This window comes from Xiphophorus hellerii, chromosome 7 (genome assembly GCF_003331165.1).
Source record: "Xiphophorus hellerii strain 12219 chromosome 7, Xiphophorus_hellerii-4.1, whole genome shotgun sequence".
NCBI lineage: Eukaryota > Metazoa > Chordata > Actinopteri > Cyprinodontiformes > Poeciliidae > Xiphophorus > Xiphophorus hellerii.
The window spans coordinates 6,562,252-6,589,264 of record NC_045678.1 but is presented as its reverse complement, the minus strand read 5'-3'; the positions used below and the strand labels follow the sequence as shown (position 1 = coordinate 6,589,264).

At 41.1% G+C, this 27,013-nt stretch overlaps 1 protein-coding gene across 2 annotated transcripts in view; it reads left to right on the top strand.

The window, feature by feature from the left end:
- Positions 1-24,884, top strand: part of tbx15 (T-box transcription factor 15) — a 55,223-nt gene extending 30,339 nt beyond the window's left edge. For both annotated transcript variants that reach the window (XM_032568238.1, XM_032568239.1), the window contains exons 5-8: positions 8,568-8,735; positions 8,993-9,057; positions 17,332-17,429; positions 20,931-24,884. In XM_032568238.1, coding sequence (XP_032424129.1) covers positions 8,568-8,735; positions 8,993-9,057; positions 17,332-17,429; positions 20,931-21,775 — 1,176 coding nt within the window. In that variant the 3' untranslated portion in view covers positions 21,776-24,884. The remainder of the gene's footprint in view (positions 1-8,567; positions 8,736-8,992; positions 9,058-17,331; positions 17,430-20,930) is intronic.
- The last annotated feature ends 2,129 nt before the right edge of the window (positions 24,885-27,013 follow it).

The window sequence follows — 27,013 nt, the reverse complement described above, 5'->3', positions numbered from 1 at the left end:
ATATGACTGGAATGTATTGGAATCAATTGCATTGATCTGAGCTGAATTTGGATGGAACTGGTTTGAATATGAACTGGAACTGGTTTGTCTCCTGGGATGCCCTGAGATTAAAAATGCTTTCAATTGTCGCTTTATGAATAAACTTTAGGTAAAGGTAATCAAAGTGTGCATGCTACGTTTGCCATGTCTCTGTTTATTAATTTATTTTTAAAGATAATTTCTTAAATGATCTTAAATAATACGTAAAAAAAAAAAAAAAAAGGTTTCTGCAGTTACAGAAGAAATGCACCACTCCTGAGACTGGGACAAGGCAGAGGAGCTAATTTTTTTCACAGACTTTGTGTCTTGTACTATAGTGTCACAAGATGGTGATGGTTTTAACAAATATGTAAACAAACATATATATATATAGATAGATAGCTATTTTAATAAAAGTTACATCCTGTAGCTTTAGAGGATGTCCACAAGTGGTTATACAAGTCTAAGTCAACTTAATTAAAATATAGGTCATGCTTTCAGTTTCACTTTGAGATTCAAGTGTCCAGAATCCTGAGGTGAGTGAAGCATTTGCGTGGCATAGTGTGAGATTAAGTCCTAGTTTTGTTAGGTGATTGCCGGGATGTTTGATTCGCGGTCGTGTTTATTTTGTAGCAGTGGTGGGTGTGTGCTATCTACTGCATCTTATGTCAAAAGTAATCAAAACAAATATTGATCTAGTCTGTTGGTATACATTCCATTCTATGGCTTCTTACATAAATCGAATGATGTTTGTGAGTAATTATGCTTTTAAAATGGAATTACTGAAAACTAATGATCGTCATCGCGTCATATTTTACAAATTGTGTCTAGAAAATCAATCAGAAAAAAATCAAGCATGTGTAAAAACATGTGGTGTGACATTCATATCAAAAATATTTTGCATTACACAACTGTGTTGTAAAAATAGTCTCTCTCGTGTAAAGCATGTGGTACATCTGCAGTCTGTGGTTAAACCTTTAAATTTGATCACAAAATCCCAAACTAGAGGAGACGTTTCTTGACAGTTTGCCAGCCAGGACATAAATAATCCCCTTTCAAAAAAAGAAAAAAAAAGACTCCGCTTCTGTTGGCATGTCGGATGATTCATGACACTTACTTTATGTTGCCGGTTTCTCATGACACTGACTTTTCAAGGAACCCGCAATTCACAAAAAACCAACGTCGAACAGGGAGTTTCTAACCTCCCACACAGGGAGCTTCCAAATTAATTTCCTTTATCCCCTAAACACCCACCGGGAAAAACACAGAGTTTAAACGGAACAGCAGGAGAGGGAAAAATATAAAGACACTTCCACATGTTATTACATGTGTCACCGCCGAGCCGATGTGATCATCTGCAGGGCCCCGACGGAGCCGGGTCCTTCCGGGAACACATAAAACTGGATACTGCCATTTTGTCGCAGCGCTGGAAATGTCTCCCTCTCGGCGCCGCCCGAACGTCGTGTTTATGGCAACTGCAGTTCCCACCGAGACGACGGCTAACGTGTAGCCGTAACGTCCATAAAAGTGACATCTCTTTGCTGCTTTCCCTTCTGTCGTGTTGGACATGCTGTATCTGATCTTGATAAAATGATTGCCAAGTAAATAGTCTTTGGCGTTCTAATAGAAATGGATGTAGTACCTACAGAAACGGCATCAAGATTCAAAAGAAGCTAACGCTAAATTGCTATGCTAAAGATTCTAGCAATACAATTGTAGCTCAACTCTTGTTTGGTGCTGCTTACCATTTCCTCTCAGTAATTCACAATTTAGCTTACAAAAGAATTTCAATGGAAACAAAGGAAAAGTAATGAGACAGGAGGAAATAAATTAAATAAAAATATAGCTCCATTCTGATTGTTGTGGCTTCTAGCACAGAGAGCAACAATGAGCTCTCTCTCTCTTTATATATATAAATATATATATATATATATATACTGTATATATATATATATATATATACAGTATATATATATATATATACTGTATATATATATATATACGCCACAAAGTTTTTAAAAAGAAAATAAAGACTATTGTAAAAACATCTGCGTTAAAGCACAAAAATGTGGTTTTTACATATTTGTTAAAAGTTTCAATATGTCATGACAACCAATCAGAGCCAGGAGGAGGGTCTTAACACTGACAATCATGCTCGTGTATGCGGTGCCCCATGTCTTAATGGCGAAGACATCGTCAGTGGCTATGCTAACTAGCCTTAGCATCCACGGCAGGCTATGCTAATGCTAATGAGCTCTGGCAGGGTAGCTTAAGATGAAGGATCTCTTGTTTAAAGCAGGAGTTCTTAACGTTGAAGAGAATAATGAAATAGTTTGTAAAAAAAAAAAAAAAAGAGCCTGAAGTGTGAGAGTCACCAAAGTTTCTGGAGAAGTGCTGAGTCACTGTTCGTCAAGTGAACGTGATACTGGACGGAAAGTTTGACACGGTTTCTAAAATTTCACAAAGATTTAAAAAAGTTTTGTTTTTGTCTAAATAAAAATGAATAATAATCTGCTTGGCAGCGCTGCTGACACTTTGGAAGATTGCGACTATATGGTAATAAAATTTAGTGGGGAACCAGAAATTAAGCCTTCATAACAAAAAAAAAAGAAAAAAAAGAACAAAGCATAATTTAGTCATACAATAAACCATAAGAAAAAAAAAGTTTGCGCAACGCCAAAGTGGATTAAGTGTGTGTAAATTGGCCAGAGGTAAAAAAAAAAAGATAAATGTTTATCTACAACTGGAAAAATTAAAATTACTTCTTAGAGTGACAATGGTGAAGCAAATAAAAAAAAACAGCCTAAACAGGCAGAAGACTTTTGATTTTAAATATTTATTTACAAGAAGAAAACGCGGTCCCTGAATGCACCACTCGCCCTCTTGGCTGTCGCTCTCTCTACCGCGTACTTCCTGCCTCTCTGCTGTATGGGAAAGTCTAATAAAACTCTGGAGCAGGCAAGACTATAACCGAAATCTTTTTGTATTTTTTCCATTTTTCCTTTTGTTGCTTTCTTTTGTTCTTTATGGTTAATGATGCGTTGCATTGTAACATATCTGGGCTGTTGTGCGAGACTGTTTAAAACTGCACAGTAAATATTTCTGAGAGTCCGCTTTGAACATCTGCCCGTCGTGGCCCACCTCCCCTCCCCAGCCGCCCCGAAAATCATGTAATTGGCCTGAAAGCGATGCAACTTTCTTTCTGTTCCTCTGCAGTTATGAGATGCTCTGTCCTGACTGGGCCCCCCGCTCTGAGTCTCTGCTGAACTCAAACCCGACCGGTTCATCTGCGCTCTGTGATTCGTTCATCCGGTCGCCGATCTTTTAAGGTCGTTATTAAGCTGCTTTTGACGCCGACCTGTGGTATGAACACGCGCGGTTGTCGATTCAAGCCCCATCCTCCCCCCGGTGCTCCTCGGAGGCGACTGAAGGGGATTATCTCCGCCGAAAATGAAAACATCTCTTCTTAACTTAATTTAATTTGAACAACTGTCAGCCTTTTGTCCCCTGGCTGCTCCCTGAGTCATTTGTTTCGAGTTAAGAGGCCGGGTCATCTGCATTTAATTCGTGTCACCTCATTTAATAAACTGCTTTCTAGTTTTGACCTGCCTCTTTGTCTTTGAAAATGTCTTTTTCTCCTTGAGAAAAAAACGAGTGTGGCTCGGAGACAGATGTCTAAATACTCCAGTTGAGTCGTATTTAGATAGTGCCGATTCGCAACAAATGACGTCTTAAGGCAGTTTGCACAAAAACATAACTTTATATATTAAAATTGATACTAGTTATAAAACAGTACGTTAAGCTCAATTGATTTCCCAGAGTAGTTTAGAAAGTTTCTGTCTAATGAAACTAGAGATGCACCAGTCTGATGTTAATATCTATGTTGTTCCTGATATTGAAAACATTTCTAGATCAGAGCGACGTTATGCTTTATTAATTATTTTTACATTATATTTATAATTCCTTATTCCACTTTCTGAAACATTTGCAGCTTTTTTTTTTTTTTTTTTTTTACATGTTTGACCGAAGTAGTTCACTTTTTTGTTTTCAGTTTCTTTATCATTTATTTTACATTGGATGTTATATTGTTAATTTCACTGACTGAACAAATTAAAGTTGTGTTGTTTTTACATGTTAGCCTGTTGGTGTATTCAAATGTGCTGCACTGGTGCAGAGTTATGAAATTAATTTGTAATTCAGTATATTTATGTCTGTGTTAAAAAAAAAACCCAAACATTTTAAGTCATTCAGTGATTCAGTGATGTTTTTCTGTATTGGTATCGGCCGATACTGAACCTCAGATATCGGTATCGGGAGTGGAAAGAAAAAAGGATGGATACAACTCCAATAATATTCCTAGCTTTTTATTTTCCCACGTTTTATGATGTTACAGACACAATCTTCTACTGTATGTATTTTATTGGGATTTAATGTTTTTTTGCCAGCCGCAAAAGTGACTGTTGACTAAAACGATGCAGGATGTAATTTATTTAAGCACAAATATGCACATGAGTTCTCACCGCAGTCAATTGCATTCAGAGCTCATCTAATCAGTAATTTGAGGTTCAAATAAATCCTGTGACCTTTGTTAAGAGAACATTAGCGAACATCATCATGACGCATCGGAGAACGCGGTGGAGGCGAGACAAAAGATTAATTTCTTTGGCCTACGCGGAGAACACAATGTTCTGCGAAGAACTAGCACAATACATCAACTGGAGCTACACGCCATCCTCTCAGTCAAACGTGGCGGTCGCAGCATCATGCTTTGGGGAATTCTTTGGTCTCATACGTAGGGAAGCTGGTCACAGTTGATAGGAAGATGGATGGAGCTAAAAGCATAACAACACTGAAGAAAATTAGTTAAAGACGACACTTTCCGTCAGGATGACAGCCGCCAAACTGGAGAGCCAGACGATTACTACACACAAAAAGACAGTGTCGACTTGAAAACCCAGCAGAAACTGACTTATTTTTTTACCCCTTCCAGTATCTGTTGTAGTAACAATGCTAAGCTAATTGGCTGAAAAGATTTAGAATTTATAATGGAGGTTTTGTCTGTCTTTTTTCCATCTTGAGCTCCTTTTTCAAACGGCCATTTCGGCGCAACCGAAACACCGAGCGAAGGCAACATGTCTTCCCCCGGTGAAAAACCGGAGACTTCTTTCTTTCTTCCTTCCTTCTGGTCAGAGGAGGGGGGGATAACAATTTGTGCGACGTCTACTGAGCTGGGTAAAAAGACACCGCAGCTCCTCCCACGGCGTTCTGATTGACGGCTGGTCCAAGAGCAGAGCATGGCGGAAAAGACCACAAAAAACCAAAAAAAACGAGGATGGTAGATTAAAGCGTGCACCAGTCTTAATTTCTGCTTGTGTGTGTGTGATTGGGGGTCTGGAGGTGTAGTGTTTTTCATATTCGGAGGTGTTTCCTCTCGCCCCTGCGGCCCCGCCGCTTTGAAATGACCCCCTCTCGTTGCGGCAGGATGAGGGAAGAACTGGGGGTGTTTGGCTCTGGGGAGGTTTTCTCACCCTCAGATTAATCAGGAGCAGACCGGGGGCCCCGAGGCGAGGCTGAGGCCGACACGGTCTGACGCCTCTGCTCTGCTGTGAAGTAATCCTCCACTGAGATTCACGACGGCGTGAAGTTTTAGTCACGTACAGCGAGCCGACTCTGGGAGGAATGCGTGGAAAAGAAACAAGGACTTCATCGCTGCAGAAACACCAAATTTCACCAAATGTGTTTTTTTTTTTTTAGTTTCTAGTGCAAATATCTCAATACACTTGGAATAAAACGAAACTGTTCTGCAAGTAACTTTTCAGAAAGACATAGGAGCTTGTTTTAAGTGAATAATTCCTTAATATTGATGAAAAAGTATAGATTATTTCACTTATAGCGAGACATTTTAATAAACTGCAAGTGGAAGCAGTATGTTTTTCATTAATATTAAGGAATTATTCACTTAAAACAAAAAATATTAATGAAAAATCCCTTATAAGTTTATTTCAAGTTTACCAAGAACATATTTGTACTAGAAACTAGAAAAAAAGTACTTTGTTTTTGTTTCAGTGTAAGTTTCAGAAACTTATATTTTAGATAAATGAAAACCAATAATAATATCAAAGAAAACTGCCCAGAGCAAATAAAAAAAATGTCCGTTTTCAAATGATAATTTCATTAAGTTATCCTGTTCACATGAAAAGCAAAAGCCTCCAAAAGATAATAATGAACAAATGGAAACATAAATCCACTCTTTTTTTTGCTTTATTGTCTTAATTTGACCGTATTGGAGGATTCTCGAGCCTGAACTGCATGTTTCACGTCTTGTCACAGCGTTAGACTCGACCTTAAGAGTTTCTGTCAGCATTTTCAGATAAAGAGCAAAATTCATAGCTCCATCATTTTTGGCAATCCTTCTGGGTGATGAAGTGGCAAAGTGCCAAACTTTGCCACTTCATCACCACGTTTGACTTTAAGTATGTTTAGATGTTAATTTTCTAAAACGTTGTTTTAGTTCAGAGAAAACCCAGGAATTTAGCTTTGACCATGAATCTGATCTTAGTGTCAACAACTATCAAACGTAGGGTAAAGGCAGCACATTGCGACCTAAAAACATGTCCAGGATTAGACGACCGATTGTCCCAACAGATTTCTGAAAAGTCACTTCATGCCTTTGGTTTTAGCAGGCTCGATTATCGTAACACCGTTTTCACTGGACTATCAAGAAAAAAAACAAACAACAAGACGGCTTCCACTTCTTTAAAATGCTGCTGCGAGAGTCCTTACAAAAACAAAAGCCGATCAGCGTACCAGTCCGGTTCTGATGTCCTCACACTGTAAACCGAACAGAGTTCAGAACCTCACTAATGGGTCTCTCACTCGCAAAAGCCTGGACTGGGTGTCTGATCCGACCGTCTTCGACGCTATAAACCACTGAGAGTGCTAAAATCATCTGAATCAAACCTACCAACCACTCCAAGAGTCAGAACAAAGCATGCTGAAGCAGCCTTCAGGCTTTTATGCACCAAAAATTTGGAATAAGCTCTCTGTACTCTGCAGGAATGCTCCCACCCTGAGCTCTTTTAAAACGAGGTTAAAAACCGTTTTATTTGCTGCTGCCTACTCTAAACCAAGTTTTTTCCCCCCCCCTAAACTTCATTTTGAAATCTGTCGTATTAGCGTCAACGAAAAAGCACTTTGATTTTGCCTCGGGCCGAAAGGTGTTATATAAATAACCTTGCCTTGCCGTACTCCAGATGTAATAGGGTGTCTCATAAATCCACAGAATATTTTTTCCAGGAGTCTTGAGGATCATCAAGATGTCTTTTTTTCCCCCCCCTTCTTTCTTTGTTTTGCAGTGGTTTTGATCTCCATGGATGCCATTTTTGCCCATCCTCTTTCATACTGTTGAATCATGAACTTTGACCTTAGCAGAGCATAGATATACCTGCAGTGCGTTGATGGTTTTTAGGACTCCTTGGATGAGTTATCGACGCGCTCCAAGAGTAACTTTGGTTGGTTCTGTTTGGGGGATGACGACTCGCACTCTGGTTCTTATAGATAACTTTGAAGCCCTCGCTCAGCCGCGTTTCCGTGGCCAAATGTGTGCAAATATTCCACTAATGTCAAAAAAAACGCCACAGTTTTGCAATTGCGGTGTTTCCTGTTAAACAAGAAGTCACGTGTGAATAAGTTTGTTCACGCGATAAATCATTTAAAAACACGGACATTTCATTTTTGGAAAATAAACCAAATTACAGTAAAAAAAACCTCATCATCCTAACAACAAAACGTTTTTTTGAAAAATGTGTTTTTTCAACATTGCAGTGTTTCCATTAGGCGAATGGTTCCACTTTACGTTTTCCCTTTTAGATATCTAATAAATAGTTCATAGATATGTTATCTGTACACACTTTATGAGTCATAAATAACTGCTTATCATGCATAAAGACGGAGAAGGAGACTACATGCTAAAAAACTGATTTGGCTCACTATTTGGCAAAACAAGCTGTAGATTTTGTCTCCTTCTTACCCTTAATTAATGCATAATAAAGAGTTATTCATGACTTATAAAGTGTTGAGATGAATTAATAACATATCCACGAACTATTTATTAACCAGCTATAATCGGAGCCTTATTGTAAAGTGGCACCAAGCGAAGTTATGTTTGAAATGTCAAATTGCTGAATCATATGTTCAACTCGGCTAATCACCGTTTCTAATCTGTTTAGTTTTTTTTTTTTAGATGTGGCCTTGATTATTAATTTACTTTTTTTTCTGTTGGAGATTTTCAGCCTACTTCATGTGGTCGGACTGGTCCTGTCCATGTATTGAATAAACAAATCTTCTGGAATTGATTAATCAATCAATTTAATTAAGCACAATTCTTGAGGCGATTACTTTGTCCGATTTTGAGGTTTCTTTGTTGATCTGAAGCAATTAAATGTGACAAAAGTGAACAAAGTTTTTAGGATTCCTTCCAATGTGGAAAACACTCCCAGCTGTAAAACCCCTTATAGTTTATTTCTTTATATTTATATATTTACTTACAGATCATCCTTCACTCCATGCACAAGTATCAGCCTCGGGTTCACATCATCAGGAAGGACTCCAGCAGTGAGCTGTCTGCTAACAAACCAGTGCCGAGCGGGGAGGGCGTTAAAACGTTCAGCTTCTCCGAAACCGTCTTTACCACCGTCACCGCCTACCAGAACCAGCAGGTACGCAGCCCCATTTTGTTTCTCTCTCTTAGGAAATTTGTTTTTTTTTGCCTAGCATATTTTAAGAATTTGTAAAAAAGTTGTATGTTCACAAAGGGGGAATGTTACTCTTCAGTTTTATGGATTTAGGTTTTTTTTTTTGGTCATACATCTAATAAGATGTCGCATCTTACGGGGGGAAAAAAAAGCCTTTTGTGTGAGTTAATTTTGAGCTTCATCAATTTCAGAATACCTTGTCCTGTCTGCCGTTTTGACAGATCACCAGACTAAAGATTGATCGCAACCCCTTTGCCAAAGGATTCCGGGACTCGGGCCGAAACAGGTACAGAATAAATCCTGTTGGGAGTGCTTTGTTTAACTCTTTGCATCTGTTTCCATCCATCAACTTAACCTATTCATTATTTCAAAGGTTTTAACGTTATGTTCCAAAAAAATATGTATAATCTTCGCTTCTCGGCCAGAGAAGCGCTCTTGTGAGGAATGCGTCCGGTTAGGAACCCCTGCCTTTTATTCTTGACAAAAAGCTGTTTTCTTTAATCTCACCATGACGTTCTGTTGCTTAAACCCAAACCACATCTTGTGTTCTTGCGCTACCCTCTAAATAGCCGAGATCCACAGCAAATGAAACAAAAGTGGGAACAAAAGAATCACTGGCTTTCTCCAAAGAACATTGTGTGATCGCTGCCAACATTTTTCAACTTGTATTTGTCAGTAACATATGCAGTCAGAGTCACTAGATAATTTAGTTTCAGGCACATTTTTTGATTCTTTCCTCTTTTTTACGACAAAACGTTTCACAACACCATGACGACTCACTGATATTAATATTTGTTAATCAAAGCAGATAGATGTACTGTATGTGTGCAGTATTGTGCATACAGTGCCATTTTATAGTACAATAAAGTAACTACAGTATATTACCTTCAGGTGTAATAAAATTGCCATATGTGTCAAATATGACTTAAAAGAAATTTGACTAAGTAATTTAATTTCTTGAAATTGGGCCTCTGTCTCTTTAGGAAGCTCCTGCTCTTTCTGAAACTCCGCCTTCAGGAAGTCATCACAACATGGCTCCTCTATTAACCCTTTAACAACATTTTTACCAGTGTTTTATGAAGAAGTAGCTCCTATATTGAGCTCAGCAGATGCTCAGTTCCACCAGGTGTTTGCTAATTGCTTCTGGCTAGTCTGAAGGAGCGGAGTGGGGAGGGATACAGTTTCGAAGCTCAGAAACTTGGAAACTGCAGCTCCAAGGAGGAGCTTTGTCCTCCAAGGCGGGGCTAGGTCCAACCAGGCTTTTGCATTGCTGAATGGTTGCCATGGAGATTAAAGGATCTCTCAAACATGCATCAAAGAATCCAAGCAATGCTTCAGATGTTTCTGATGAGGGGAATAACATTATAACAAGATGTAAATCTCAACGAGGTTGATTTTTAATAATACTAGCTCTCCAAGAATTTACAGATTAGGGATTAGATTGGCGAGATTTATTAGTATTTATATGAAAAACAGAGGCATGAAGTGGTGCATCCACAATCATCTTCCTGGATGAAACACAAATATTCAGTTTGGCTGCCTGGTTTTTAAGTAAAAAACACAAAATTGTCAGTGATTTAAATGCACAGTGTGTTAATGAGAGTAAGGCTGCCTTACTATCAGCTTCAACTTTCTCAATGTCTCACAGATTTTTATTGGCTTCTGGGAATATGAAAGGCCAGTGCAAAGATGACAACCGTTTAAGGGTTCATAGCATTGTAACAACCTCCATAGGCTTGGGTTGTTTTGATATGGATGTATTATATTATTAATATAATAATAGGAATGATCATAGATTTTATTTATGATATTCTTTATGTCTTGAGAACTCAAAGGATTGCAAAGGTCTAAACTAACAACAACCAAAAAAACACAAGAGTATATATTATTTCCATCTGCCAAGACAGGTTAGCGATGTCCGACAAGTGTGAAATAATCCGTTCTTGTAATATAAATTCAATACAATGTGTTTTTATTGAATTTTCATCAAGGCACAAAGTGATCTCAGCAGCACATAAAAAGGTAAGCGCTTCAACAAGTAGCACAAAAGGTCACAATGAGGTCACAGAAGCAACAGGTCATCTCTAAGGTTATGTTAAAAATCAGCAGATTTATTCATATTGGTGGAATCAGAAAGGGATAAAAAGAATGACAAATGATTTTCTATTCAAAAACTCACAGTGACGCGACACTTTAACCTCCCTCTAACATATCTTTGTTTTTTTTACTCCTACGAGGTTGCCTCACGTTGATGGACTAGCTTGAAATGTGTTTTCTGCTGCTTGCCTCTCCTCTCTTTCTGACACTTTGATTTGATCAATTTTTTTGTACTGTAACGTCTAAATACAATTTTCAGTCTTAGCTTGACTCCAAAAAATGAAAATAGATTTAAAAACGGGATGCACACCAAGCAGTAGAGAGAAGTATACCATCGTTATGGTGTTACTCAGAGAAAAAATATCGCTTTTTCCCTCTTTAGCTGGTGATCATTAAGGTTATGGCTTGTGGTTCAGCTCTGGCACACGGCACAGCCGTTCCAAGCCCTTATGACCACCTGGGTCTGCTGGTCCGTCTACCTCGGCGTTTAGCCGTAAATTCCTGCCCGGTTGTAAAAACCCTTTATTCTTAGAAACCATAAATAAATCCAAACACTTTCAGAGCAAAACATTTGGTTATAAAATGCTTCTGGAAACAATGGCTTTGTGTAACAGAATGTTCCCTCCCTTTCACCTCGACTAGTCTAGACTTTTTTTTTATTTTTCTGACCTGCAAATCACCACATCAGCAGGGTTATTAACACCGTCTGGACTCCTCAGACGTCGTACGAAGCGCCGAGCGAGTCGGGCGTTACTGTGAAGCTCTGCATGTTCTGTAGGACTTCCTCGTCCAAATCAATACAATAAAAGATTTTCTCACTACGTGTTGCCTGAGCAAAATACACGATGTTGCTAAGGTATTTGTTGTCCTCCTCTACCTCTTCCTCCCTTCCTTCCGGTCTCTTTTCTTTCGAGCCGCCGCGTCTTCCGTCAGGTCTTTGAATCCCGATGAGTATCAGCGTGATGGAGGAAGAAGGGAATGAGAGGGACGTTAAACCCGGCAGACCCGCCTCACATGAAAGCAGCCTCCTTCATCTGGTCCGCATTATTAAGCGCACAGATATTTGAGACATCTTTTTCTATTTTTCAAACAATAGGCCGTTTGATTTACGAACTGGCATCAGAGTTTTATTGCAGGGGAAGCAACAGATGAAAAGATAACATAACGTGAGATATTGGTCCGCGGAGAGAAGCGAGGGAAAATGAATTTGTCCTCACGTGCGGCTTCGGATTCCATCTCTACGGCCCTTTTGTTCGCATCGCATCCCTCACCGCTCTGCTTCTGCTAACCCTCCCTCAACCCTCTGCCGGTCTTAAGAGACCGGGTCATTTACACCCAGCAGAGTTTTCTTTTCTTTTTTTACGGTCAGGCGGGGTCGCACTGACACTTGTCGCACTCCTCCTGTGCGTCACGCTAACACCGAGGGAGGGTTGAAAACCCTCTGAATGCTTCATTCTTTCTCTTTCACTTTGGTCAGTGAAAATTACAAATATGCGCTGCTAATATTTACAATATCCGTTCAAACGTAGACCTCAGAGAAAGTTTGATGAGTAACTTTTTGTCTAATTCAGAAAACTTTCAATTCCGCCCTCTGAAGAGCTGCACCAGTCAGAGTTTGTATCCGTGTTTTGGAAACCGTCCATCTGCTAATACCGATTCTACCTGATCTCGGTTTAATTTTAGGAGCTGAGAACAGATAAAACATCTCATCCAACAGGCTGGACGAAGGACAACAACAGGTTTCCGCCAATGAACCCAACACACGGGATGCGACGACAGCAGCGACAAAAGTTTAACCTTTTTCGACTTTCTTGTGTCACGTAGCTATCCGCGTGTACAAGCTCAAATTTCGCTGGTCGCTAAGCTGGATGAGGGCAATTGACTTTTGGCCTCACAAGTTCTACAGGAAATAAAGGTGAAGGAAGTGACGTCGCCTCCCGTGTGTGGAGCCCTTAATCTGGGTTTATTGGCGACGCATTGAACGGGTGTGCGCCAAACACGATGTGATAGCCCATCCACGTTGGCCTGGCACACCTGGTTGTGTACCTCTGAATATTTGTAATTTGGCGCGGCTCATTTTCAGGGAATACCGCACCGACGTACGCGTCCAGCATAACTGCCACACAACTTGCTCAGCTCGCACACGCTCAACGCAAACTTTCAAAAGCACGATCATAACTCAGCCTTTAAGAGAGCATTTGCTCTAAAATATGACTTTTATGACCTTTAAACAAATACGAAATGATTTAAAGTTGACATTCTCATGCATCTTTTGCGTATTCCATCAGCAATTAGCTTAGTTAGCACAGCTAGCATTGCTTAAACAGCCGACCTTTTGCTCACATCTGAATGTAGAGCTTTTTACGGTAACATTGGGATTTCTAAAAGGTTACTAACATTTAATTTAATGGTTCATAACAGTTGAGCAAGCATGCTGTGCGTCTTCTCAGTTTCTGTATCCTTCCAGCCTTCCTGTTATGATTTTTAAGTTTTGCTCTCTAGCATCCTGAATGAAGTACAGACGTGTCACAACATGGCCAACAAATAATTCCCTATTAAATAGCTTCTTACCTCAGTTTGCCTCCTCAGACTTCATTTTAAAGCACTTAACGGATGGCTAAGTTTGAGTCTTAGGAAGGTGCATTCACTGACCAGAAAATATTTGGATTTATCATTTTCAGACTGAAAATTCTTGGATTCTGGAAAATCTCCCGCTCTGCTCTTTATTTTGGATGTCTTTTTTTTAATTGGCTCATCCCAGATTGAGTCACATTTGAACAAATACTTAGGCTTTGTTTTATATAGCCTTCATAGTTTATATAACACCAAGTAGTGTTGTATCAGCGGTTATGTTTTATTGTAAGAGAAAAAGAAACAAGAAAAGGGGGACAATGGTCCAAAGCGCACATAAAAACCTGGTTCTGGAAGCCTTATAGTCAACTTTCTGGATGGCCCTCCAAAAACCCCGACCTCAACTGTACTCAATATTTGAAGGCCGCGCGTAAAAGCCCAGTCCATGGCCGGAAACCAGCCGATTTTAAACGAACTTCACCGCTCGTTCCAAAAAGAGCGGTAAAACATCCTGCCAGGCTTAGCCCAGTTCTGCCTGTTCTTTCTAAGGAAAATGTTTTTTTTTTTTTTAGATCTTAATATATATATTTTCTTTTTAAATACAACGATTTGCTGCCATTGACCTCGCAAAGAAGAAAATATCAGAGTTGAAGGCAACAACTTTTTATTTGGAAAAAGAGAAGTCAAACATGAAAAAGAAAAAAAAAAAACCCCGCTGTGACGTGCTTCGTTATTTCAGCCACTTTTGAACTTTAAGGAGCTAATATTAGAATCGGATATGAATTGCAAAAACAGTCGTCGGAAAAACGCAATTATTGCACACGTGTTTACACTGCAGGAGCTAAAGCAACGGCGCAGCTACTTTGCCGTGGAACTTTACCATTTCCTGCATCCAGTGGAAAATCCATATTAATGAAAAGGGCAAACCTCCACACAGCCAATTATCACATTAAGCACCAGCTTTTTTTTATATATATATATATATATATATATATATATATATATATATATATATATATATATATATATATATTCTGAATTACCTACTACATCCCAATATAGATCCAAGCTGGGCCCAGCGGTAACTGGTGGAGGTGTCTTTCACCTGGTGTCCTGGTGAGGCGGCTTTACGGCCTGCCAGGAGGACACAGCTCATTTATTGTGTTTTGGTCCCACCGCCGTCGGGGCGCATGAATGATCGCAGTCAGATTAGCGAGGCGCACTAACGAGCCGCCTTGCTCTGGGAGTTAGCAGGCCTAAAATAACAGCGGCGGGCGCTGGCTCCCCCTCGCCCCCGGCAGTGGGCCGGAGCCGTGTGCGCGGGGAGGTAAATCAAGCCGGACAGAGGAGCATGTGCAGATTCAAGGAGAAACGTCACCTCGGATTTATGTGCGCAGTAAAACAAAACAAAAAAAAAAAAAACTTCCTCCTTTTTTAATGGCCCTGGGTTCCTCCAAGCAGACGTCGGCTTCTCCCTGCCTCTCTGTCTCACTTGGTCTGACGGTTTTCGGACTCGGACAGCTGCCTCCGACTTCTCTGCCTCTCCTGTCGTACGCGCTCAGGCAGAATCCATCACACTCCGTCTTCTTCAAAACTCGTTTGCTGCTTTGATAACCTGTTAAAGCTTTCCAGACTCACTACATGCGACGTTTGCTTCTAACCTGGACTTGAAAGTAATTACGACGCCATTTAAGATATACATTTTTGATATAGAGTCATTACTAATCACTAATACTTAAACAACAAACTTAAAATCTGCAATAAAATCACTTCAGATCAGTGAATGTAAATCATTTTTATGAGTTCTATTGTCCAGTGAACAAATTTTGCTGGACGATAAATCGTCCCAGAAGTTATCATGATAAACGATAATATTGTTGTTTTGATACGGTTTTCAAGTGACATGATAATAATGCAAAAACACATTCTCAAACATCGACAAGCTTTACATTCTAATGAGCGCTGGAACTAGAAGACATTTGAAATATCCAAAATCAGTAAACAAAATAGCAGAAACAGTAAATATAATCAATTATGAAGTCTTTGTGAACAAAGTTGTCCTTTAAAAGAGCCACTTTTGTCGTCCAGTTTTTGACAGAAAAGAGAGAAAATAGAAAAACGATAAATCATGCAAAAATAGAAATTATTCAGCTCGTTGTTACTGATTTCACAATTAATTGATTTGACAGGCCTAGGAGGTGGTAGGAAGATATTTACTGAGAAGTGTATAGTTATGTCCCTTATTTCACTTCTCCTAATCACACAAGCAAAAACTCGGCAAGTCTCATCCTACTGATTTACGCTAATTATTGTTTTCACAGAGCCTCAGTTGCTCACAATTGTTTGTACAGTTATTGCAAAGTTTCTACTCATTTTAAATAACACTTCTTCTGGCATTTGCACATATCTGCTGTTGCGCAGTTTTTATTCTTGTAAAAAGTCTGTCTTTTAATGCTCAAATGAATACAAACGCACATTTTGAACATTTTCAATTAGTTGAGCATTCTTTTGGACCGGAGTCGCTATTTTTCAATAACTGTGCAGTAGTTATGTTGACATTTTCCCTGCTGCACAGTGTTTTTATTAATTATAAATAAAATATTGGCATTTAAACTGAACAGAAGTCAGTTTAAATGTGGAACATCATTGCTGCAGACCCGCCTATAACGTGCTCTTTATTAATAGCAGCAACACCCAGTTCAGTAAATAACGGTTCTATACAAACTAATGTGGGAAACTGGTGTTATTTCATTTATTAGCTCGCTTGAACCGTCTAAAAATTTATTTCTCGTCCCCAAAAAAAGACTTTTCAACTGTAATACAGGTCAGCCTGTTATACAGACCCATGGTTTCCCTCAGTGTTTTATAAGCCTGGCGGGCCACCAAGGCTTTACTTGTGCCCTCACCAGGCTAAACACTGCTTATTTATTTAAGTCTTTTAAAAATGTTTTTATAGTTGGTGTTCAGGTATTAATCTTTCAATAACACATGATTATCAAGTGATATTTTCAAATTTCCTGTCAACCTTAATCATTTTTAAACTCAAAAACACGACGGGCCGCTGGATGAATGACTGCAGCACCCAACCACTGGGGTTAGCAAGTTTTCTGGGGGAAAACCTTGCTAACCCATTCATTCAATTAGAATACTAGTGAAAAGTCCATTTATTTCAGGAACTTTATCACTAAGTGAAGCACATTTTATAAATTAACTACACACAGACAAATGCTCGAAAGCCTCCCTGTTAATTCTGATGGATTTTCCACTTGCGGTTAATGAAAAAATGACATTTAAAAATCTGAATATAACACCGAACAAATAAAAGAATAACATTTGTTAACACAGAAATGTAACCTTAATGAAAAACATGTGCAACAGTAGACAATTACAAAACAGAAGACATTAAATTCTGTCCAACACCATCATCAAAATCATCATGAATAATTATAACCAAATATGTAATGATCAATGTTCCAGTTATTATGCACCAGAGGTGAACAGGTGGGACTTTAGCCTTGACTTAAAGTGCTGAGTGTTTCACGTTTATTGAATATTGGTGCAACCTTCTCACAGGACCTTACTTCAGAAACGTCAAACTTTTTCTTTATGACATCAGGACGTCAAAGCACCCGAGTAACTTTGCTGAAAGTGAGAAATACCAATGAGAGCTCATCAAAAACCTTTTATTTTGAAAGAACACAGGCACAAAAAACCTCACCAGGAAGGAAGACGGACAACTATAAAGGTAGAAACAAAATAAAAGACTCACCCGATGCAGAGGTGTGAACACAAAGCAGTGAAACGTTGAACCGAATCCCAGCTCGTCGTCACTGGACGTCACGTTTTTGTAGTTTCAGACGTCTGACCCGAAGGGTCTCTCTCTCTGTTTCAGAACCGGCCTGGAGGCCATCATGGAGACGTACGCTTTCTGGAGACCTCCTGTGAGGACCCTCACGTTTGAGGATTTCACCAACATGCAGAAGCAACAAGGTACGCTAATCTACGTTCACTTTCCGAGAGAAAACCCTTTGGAAAATAACCTGTCGGCTAAATCCAGTCAGTCAGCTTTTAATTTTGTTGGCGAACCTCTTGGTGGGATTTCATCTGCTCCAAAAAACCAGATGGGAGAGCGCTGGCAGCTCTAACAGAGTAAATGTAATTTATTGTGAAGGTCAGAAATCCATGAGATGACTCATTTCACTGTGAGTCATTATATTTGTGTTTCCCTCAAGCAGGCCAACAAACAAAATATTTGACGCAGAGAACGAGCTGGAGAAATTCTACGATTTTGCACCTGAAACGAACAAGCCGTAAAACTGAATTTTGCTTTCTTAAAGCTTGCCGTCCTGGGATTTTACTGTTGTGCTTTGCAAAAATGTACATCTTGTCACACTAAAACCGCAACGTAATTGTTGGGTTTGTCGAAAGTGTTTCATAGTTTTTAAAATTTCTCGCTGAAAATGCTAACTGCTCAAGTGAAAAATTGTTTGCAGCATTTGGACTCCGTTGAGTCAGTTCAGTACACTGCAAAAACACAATGTCTTAGGACACTTAAAATAAGACAACAATAAAATGTCAGCACAATACAAGCAGCTTGCTTTAAGTCAATAATTTCTTTGTGTTTATGAAAAATGACTGGTTATAAGTGGAAATAATCTGCCAGTGGAACAATACATTTTCCCATTATTTACTTAAAACAAGCTCCTAGTTCTTGCTGAAGAGTTGCTTATAAGTTCATTTTGTCTATTTCAAGTGAACTAAGATATTTGCACTAGAAGCTAGAGTAACAAATACTTAGTAAGATTTTGACAAACTTAACAGAACTGCTGCTCCACGCAGATTTCTGTCTTCAGAAGTCACCTAATTAGTCACATCGCTAGTTTTGATTCCTGGCGCAATAAACAATAAATCACTTAATGATAAATTAAAACAAGCTCAATCGTTTTCAGTTGCAGGATTTATTGTTTTTCTCTTTCTACCAAAAACTGGATGACAAAAGTCTTCAGTCGACTGGTCGCTTTTTTAAAAGGACAATTTGGTTTACAAAGCCATCATAATTCATTTTATTTGCTGTTTCTGTTGTTTTGTTTATTTATTATGGATATTTAAAATGTCTTCCAGGTCCAGTGTTTAAATGTTCATTAGAATTTAAAGTTTATTGATCTTTGAGAATGTGTCCTTGCATTATTATGCTGTTTCCATTGTATTACCTGAAGATGGTCTCGATACAAGAATATTATCGTTCATCGCGATAACTTCCAGGACAATTTATCGTCCAGCAAAATTTCTTATGGTGACTAGACCTTGTTTGGCTGAAGTCAAATGCATAATTTCCAAACTTTTATTAGTAAAAAATAAAAGTGAAAAAGTTGAAAAACACATTTTTCTTTCTATTTCAAAAAATAGCCCACTTTGTTGGCCTATCACAACATTTCAACACAACACACTGAGTTTTATGACTGTAACATGAAATAAAAATCAGCTTTACTTTACCTTATGCGTGTATTTCATCCATGTCTTCACAGCTGCTTGATTTTTGTGATCCGTTTGGGGTTACAGAGCAGCGTGCGGACGCACTAGGTGCGTCGCTATCCCGACGTGAACTTTTCCCTGCACTTTTCCAACCCCTGCCTATCGCCGCACACTGCGTCAGCCATGCCCGTCCTTCACTTGAGCTTGGCCATGCGCCGCTTTTCTGGCGGGTCCGCCTGCGTCTGCTGAACTTTTCACATGGCGCGCAGGCCTCCGGTACGAAACCATTACCCTGCTGGCTTTGGACCGCTCGGAGTCACCGTCGGCGCTGCGCTCTCTCTCCCCCTCCGGTGTTGCCCAAAGCGAGGTTTTAGTAATGGCTCATTTCAAAGACCTCGCCGCTGTGGAATGGCTTTCTTTCCCCGCTGACTCCCCCCTCCTTTCTGTGTAAATTACCACCAGGGGTCAGTATGACGTGATGCTAACATGTGTTTGTCATCCTAAAAATCCTCTACAGTAATTAAGATTTAATTAAAGTTTTTACACCGTCTTTGTCACCCTGTACGGACCCCGTTTTTTTCTTTTCTTTTGATTTTTGGCATAAAGGGCCGTATCTGTGAGCGCACGCGCTGCTTTCACGTCCTCCTCGCGCCTCCTTGAAACACCTTGAATCCCACTAACCGGAGGAAAACATGACATCACCACGCTATCTTTCTCTCTTGGCCGAGCGGTGCTGGCCGTATTATCGAAGGCATATGGTGCAAAATCACGAGAATCCCGGGCCAAGCAAGTCCTGGACCATTTAGCCGCGCGTCTCCTCCTCGTTCTGGTTTCAAGCTGAATTTCTCCGACAGCAGCAGCAGCGGGAACTCCTGCCAGAGTCTCATTAATCGAAAAGTATGTGATTGATATCCCACAGCTATTGTTTCACTCCGAGAGGCCTGACTTGTGGTTATCGTCTGCTTCAACAGCGTTGCGCTTTATGTGCGTCTTATATGTGCGTGGGTGTGTGTGTGTGTGTGTGTGGGGGTGGGTGTGTGTGTGCGGAGCGGCCATGTTGACCAGCCAAATGTTTTACGGTCCCGCGCGTGATGCGGTGTCACGGACAGCTTGAGAGTAAAACTTGCAGTTATTCGGAGAGGGAGAGAGTTAAACAAAAAAGAAATAGAAGAAGTAGAGTGGTGTGTGTGTTTTGTTCAGATGATTCAGTTTTGTGTCATCTGATCCAGTGCAGGTGTCCAACCTGGACATACTCCCTGCTACCAATCACTTCGAACCAGGGATGTCCTGATCGGAATGTTTTGTTCTTATTTTTTTGTGCGTCCAGTTCTGATCGGAATTATTTTAGATTAGCAACCTGCTGATACGTATGGAGAATAAAAACTGTGACTTTAGTGCCTCGGCTGTTTTGCAGTTTCCTGGACGTTTGTTCCAGATTTGTGGTGCATAGAAGCTGAATGCCGCTTCTCCATGTTTGGTTCTGGTTCTGGTGGATGCAGAGCAGAGCCAGAACCAGTTAATGATTTTTCTTCACCTTGGATTTTAAGATGGATTTTTTTTTTCTCGACCATTATTTGTTCGTGGTGTACGAACCATTTTTACTAACATTGACCATCTAACTGGACCTTCATGCTAACTTCTCCTCAAATCCCAGTTGAATACCATGGAATAAATCTGCAGGGTTTCCCCCAGAACACTTTCTAAGCCCGGTGCTTGGGGCGCTAGGGAAGTCATTCATCTAGCCGGCCACCATGTTTATGAGTTAAAAAATGTTTAAAGGTGACAGGAAATTTGAAATTATCACTTGATAGTTATGCGTTACTGGAAGACTGGAACATTAATACCTAAACACCAATTATAAAGTCCTAAAAAAGGCAATTCTTAAAAAAAGCTAAAATTAATAAACAATGCTTAGCCTGGTGGGGGCAAAAGTAAAGCCTGGTGGCCCGCCAGGCTTATTACACTGGGGGAAACCCTGAATCTGCGTTTCACCGGCTCTGTCTGTGTTTTGTTTTCCAGGTGGCAGCACTGGGACGTCTCCCACCACCTCCAGCACGGGAACGCCTTCACCGTCCGGCGCGGCCCACCTCCTCTCCCCCTCCTGCTCCCCTCCCGCCTTCCACCTGGCCCCCAATACGTTCAACGTCGGCTGCAGAGAGAGCCAGCTCTGCAACCTGGGCCTGTCAGAGTACCCCGCCTGCGCCCGCAGCAACATGGCGGCTTTGCAAGGCTACGGCGGCCTGGCTGACGGCTCCTATGGCCGCCTCCAGGCGGCGGGGGGAGCCGTGGCGTCCGCCCAGCCATCGGAATCCTTCCTGCCGCAAAGGACTTCCTCCCTGATCGCCGCGGGCATGCAGGGCGGCGCCCACGGTTCCCTGGCCGGCGGCGGAAGCGGTGGAGGCGGCGGTGGTGCTGCCGGCGGCAAGATGGACGCCTACGGCGGACAGCTGGGCTCGTTCCCGGCCTCCCAGCTTCAGTACGTGATGCAGGCTGGCGGGAGCTCCGGTTCCGCCTCGTCCTCTTCGTCAGGGTCGTCTCCGTCCTCCGCCCACATGTTCGGCAGCAGCCACCACCACGTGCAGCAGGGATCTTACAACGCTTTCTCCCTCCACAACCCCTACAACCTGTACGGATACAACTTCCCCGCCTCGCCTCGCCTGGCCGCCAGCCCGGAGAAGCCCCAGGCGGGGCTGCTCTGCTCCTCGGCCCCCGCCGGCGCCTTCGCCGAGCGCCAGTACCTGCCCAACGGCGGCATGGACACGATGCACATGATCGGCAACGCGGCGGGCGGCCAGCAGGGCGGCAGCTCCTGCGATGGACGTCAGTACGGCTCATCCTCTCAGATGTCCATGCACATGGTGTGAAAGCCGCGACCTCGACCTTCTCCACATCGCTGAAACGATTTCAGGTGAAAAAAGGGAAGGAGAAAAAAAAACTGCAGTTGGTGAGTGTTGGTTTAAACCAACAACGTTCACGTTTCAGAAACACGCCTACCACTCCAAACGCAATAAAAACAAAAGCAGGTATAAACTTCTATTTAATTATTTTATATTGATCTTGACAGCAGCTCAATGTTCTTACCGTTTGAAGGCAAATTTGGAGAAGTGGAAATGGAGTAGAGAAGGAAGTCTATGTGTTACGGTGCAATAATAATAGAAACAGCTCCAGTGTCATCCAGAGGTTTTTTGTTTGTTTTCTTCACTTCAAGCGGCGCTTGTGCCGTTTCGGTTGAGGGACGTCAAAGAGTTGGCGGCTCTCTGTGGAGCTCGGAGGTTTTGGACAGAATGAAAGGGACAACTGGACAGCGCCAGTGAGCGGTTCACTGCTGGAGGTGGAGGACCTGGGCGCGGTGGAGGCTGCTGACGGAGGAAAACAGAGGCGGTTCTTTTCGCTGTATAGTAAAATGTGAGAACAGGACTCCAGCCAGGCAACTCCACCCACCTGTCTTCCGCAAAAACTAGAACTCCTCACAATGTTTCCGGGATTTATGTGATTATATATAATTATATATATATATGCATATAGTGGAAAAGGATTTGCCTCCTTGCAGATTTTTTCTTGCATTCTTTCTATTTTATCCCTCCTAAGTGTTTCAGATCATATCAGACAAAGATAACCTGAGTAAATACAAAAATTAGAATCATAAAATGACTTTGGGTGTTTCCACACCTGACAGTCCGGTAGACTCGGTTCAATTTGTGGCATTCTCAGCAGTTTGCTTTCACACTGCACTGTCAAACGATCCAGACCCTTTGAAAAACTTGTTCCCCTCCTCGCCTGGGGGGGGACGCTGCACAAAGAATTAATGAAGAAAACAACACAAAAACTTAAGACACCGAGCACAACTTTGACCTTCACAAAATGTAAGTAGTGTCACATTTTAGTGGTTGTAGGATTTCTTTCACATCTTCGGTGAAAGACCACGAGCCATTTCTCCTTCTAGAGCTAGACACAAGCATTTGTTTTAGTTACCCAGAATGCTCTGCGCTACAACCCGCTTCCTGCTTTTGGAGCGGTTTCCGGTTCGCTTACATCCACCTATGCGTTCGAACCGCACCAGCGTTCACTTCAACTGAACAGAGACCTCTGTTTGTAGGGGTTTGCTTTTATGACTCGCTTCAGAGTTCGATTGCGCGTTCACACCTCCGCAAATGAAATGGACTTTCTAGACAAATGAACTAGAGTTTGATTAAAGCGAATGGACCCTTGAACACAACCTGTCTAACAACATGAAGCATGCCAAAGATTTCAGAAAGATACGCATTGTCTCCTACTCTAAGAAACAGGATTATTGACATCCATCAGTCTGGACAGGCTTAACAAGCCTTTGGACGCCAGTAAACCAGAGTGAAGGTCCAATTTGATCATCCATCCGGTTGTGGATACTGACTAAGTCATTAGCTGTGTTTCCATTACAAGTAAGTGCAAAACCTTTTTAATACTCTGATAATGACAAAAAACGCAATTTCCCAATTGTGGTGTTACCATTTCCCTTTTTTGGGAATTTGCAGTCTACAGTTTTCTGGAAGAGCTATGGATCCAACTCTTTCAAAAGACAAACTTTTGATGAGCTTTGCAAGGCACCAGAACCAGAACTTTGCGATGCACACCTGGCTTTGCTGGAGACAGCCGTGCATTGTCCAAGGTGGCCAGTTCCTAAAAATAAGTATGTTGCTGATGTATGCAAACTGGTGTGACTAGTGATAGAAACAAGGTGTTTCCATTGGAGTCTTTTCAAAATGCATTCATTTTGATATGGCCAAAAAAACAACCTTATCCTACAGCAAAAATGTATCAAAAATCATGAATTTCTTTTTCTTCAAAATTGCCATGTTTCCATTAAGCAAATTTATTTTTCGCAATTCCAATTTGTATCCATAGATGAGTTTGTGACCTTTAGGGTGAAGGGCATTTGGAATATGCAGCAAGACAAAATCCCAACGCTCCAAACTCACTGTATTGAAAAGGTTTTGTAGCAGTTTGGACAAACACTGGGCTTAAATCTAACGAACATGCTGCGGTTTGACCTTTCACAGATTGCTCGTGTTCGAAAACTCCTCAAGGTGGCTGAATAAAACCAGTCTGTGAAGTCAACCAGAACTCTTCGACAGCGATGTAAAAGACTCATTGTCCCGTAATCCTGGGCAACAGTGGACCAGCAGGTTGGGGTTGCCCATGTAGCCAATGGGTTGCTGGTTCAGACCCCCACTCAGTCCGTCTCAGACTTTGCTGCTATGTCCTTAGACAAGACGCTTCACCCACTTTGTCTGCTGGCGGTGGTCAGATTAAATTTCAGACTTCCTTTTGTCGGTCCACATCCAGGGCAGATGTTGGTTAGCTATGTTGTAGCTATGAATGAGTGAATGACCGATTGTAGCGTACAGCGCTTTGGAGTCCTCTGACTTGATAAAGTGCTAACAAGTGCAGGTCGTTTACCATTTTGCCATCTTCTGACGCTGTTCGGCAGTTGTTTCCACCAGGGTGGCCTCAACCAGCTGTTAGCTTTAGAGGTCAATGATTTTCTCATGTTGGTTTGGATAGCTCTTTTCATCTCGGCTAACTAAAGTTTCATATAAAACTCTGAGTTAAAATAAGACACGTTTAAGTGTGACAACAAAACAAAAATAGAAGAACTCTTCCAGGAGACAAACACTTCTTCACGGTATTATATATAAAAGAAAAAAGAAGGCAAATGCAATCAATATTATAAGCTTAAAAAGTTGTTGTGTGAAATGTTGAATAATAAGCAATACTATAATAAGAGAGTAAAGTATGTTGTGGTGTGTACTAAGATGTGTATTTAAGAGTTGACCAGTATAGCAATTTCACCTATTTGTTATTAAAATTTGTGCAAATGGGAATTAGCAAAGTTAATCTTCTTTTTTTTTTCCTTTTTTTTTTTTTTGGAGTAGCTGTACATACAAGTGCCAAGCACATGAAAAAACTCAAATAAACGTTTATTTCATGTATGAAGGTGGGATTTGTTTCTTATTTGTTCGCCGAATGTTTTCATTTAAAGGGGCAGTATCGTGTAAAGTTGGCTTTTTTGAACTTTACTTCACGTTATGTTATTCCTCCTGCATCAAAAACACACCCGGAGTGTTGCTTTGATTCTTTTATGCATGTTTGAGAAATCCTTTCATCCCCGTGGCAACCATTTATCTGTGCAAAACGCCTGGGTGGACCTAGCTCCGCCTTTGAGACGCAGCTCCTCCTCTAAGCTATTGAGCTTCTGCCTCACAGAGCAGCCGTCCCCCGTGAGTCTCCCACTCAACTCCTTCAGACTAGCCATCAGGAATTAGCAAACACCTAGAACTGAGCATCTCCTGAGTTCACTACAGGAGCTACTTCTCAGTATAACGCTGGTAAAAATTTTGCTAAAGGGTTAATAGAGGAGCCATGTTGTGATGACTTCCTGAAGGCAAAGTTTCAGAAAGAGCAGGAGCTTCTTAAAGAGACAGAGGCCCAATTTCAAGGCACTAAGTCAGGAAGTAATATTTATTTTAAGTCATATTTGATATATGTAGCATTTTTATAAAAACTGAAGGTAACATAGTTACTTGATTGTGCTATAAAAAGGCACTGTGTGCCTGGAAAACACATATTACTGCCCCCTTTGAAATCAGACAGAAAAATAAGAAGGTTATGTGTCTCCTTGAATGGAGAAACGATCATAAAAATGCTCGCATCTAACTCAACTCTGTTGCACTCTATGCTAATTCACATCGGTTCTGATCTTTGTTTTGGCCGATTGAGTCTTATGAAGTAAGCTAAGCAGCAGCCACCATAGATGAACAAAGGCCCAGAGAACAAGAGAAGCAGACTGTGGGCCTTGCCATTTCTGATGAAGATCTGCCATTGCATAAAACTTATGAAATGACTCAATCAAACAAGAAAACATCCTCTGTCCATAAAACGCAGCCATCTGCGATGGTCAGCAGCCAGGGTTTCTGTCATAAACCAAATTGAAGGAAAGGAACCTCCGAGCCCTGATGGTTCCGTTTATCAAGCAAATAATAGTAATAATAATAAAAGAAACAGACTGAACCCAATCAGCTGCACTGCTGTTCTGCTCGAAGCATATAAATATGGCACCTGTTTTTAAACACAGAGAAATCCCCTTGTAATCATTTAAAGCTCCATGAAAGAGAGAGAGAGAGAGAAAAAAAACGATGAGCCCCGCTCTGTGGTTCCCCTCTTGTTGTGCAGGCACAAGCCCCGTGATTTTAGCCGCAGCCAATCAGCATCCATTACACGGATGTCTCCTGAACAGCTCTCTCCCGTCACTTCCCATCACGAGCGTGGCCTCAACCATGAAATATCATATCTGAGCCAGCATCAGAAAACGAAGGGGGGGGGGGCGGAGACAGTGACCAAACTATTAGAAACACCTGTTTTCCACGCATGACTCCAAATAATGAGCAGCGCGATATAACAAAGGATGATTTCAGAATTGGGCCCGGCTCCATCTATCTGGACATTATTTTCGATAATTATTCACATTATCTGTCTGTTATGTCTCGTTCCACTAATGTTAGGAATCATCCAGCTGCTCCCACACATCTTTAACCCAAATTTACTTCTGGGTCTTTGGAATCAGAAACATAATGCATAGCAGGTCCAGTTTTCTTTTTTTCTTTTCTCTTTTTTTTTATAAACCGCAGCTATCAATCAGGGCCCTAACAGGAAAAGTATGGTTAGGCATGAGTGGGAGCCCCTAAGCCTTTTATGGTGGCGTCTTCAATTAGAAACAAAACAAGCAAAAAGCTCTGTTGACTGATTGATGGTTCAGTGTGCCTGGCCTGCCATAAAAGCAAAAGAACTGAAGATCCAGGCCGCGGGTGTTTTAATGAGAACCTCTGACAGAGATGACGGTTTTGGGCTCAGTTTGAGTAAGAGCACTTTTTGGACGCAAGGTACCCCCCACCCCGTTCTCCGTCAAGAGACCTGAACACATCTCGCATATATTCAAAGGCTCAGAAGTCGCTCTAAAGTGAACCGAGCCGAATCCTAGGACGACCGAGAAGAAGACCTGGTAAAAAAAAAAAGAGAGAGAGAGAGAGAGAGAGAAACAGACTTCTGGTTTAATTTCTGCATGCATC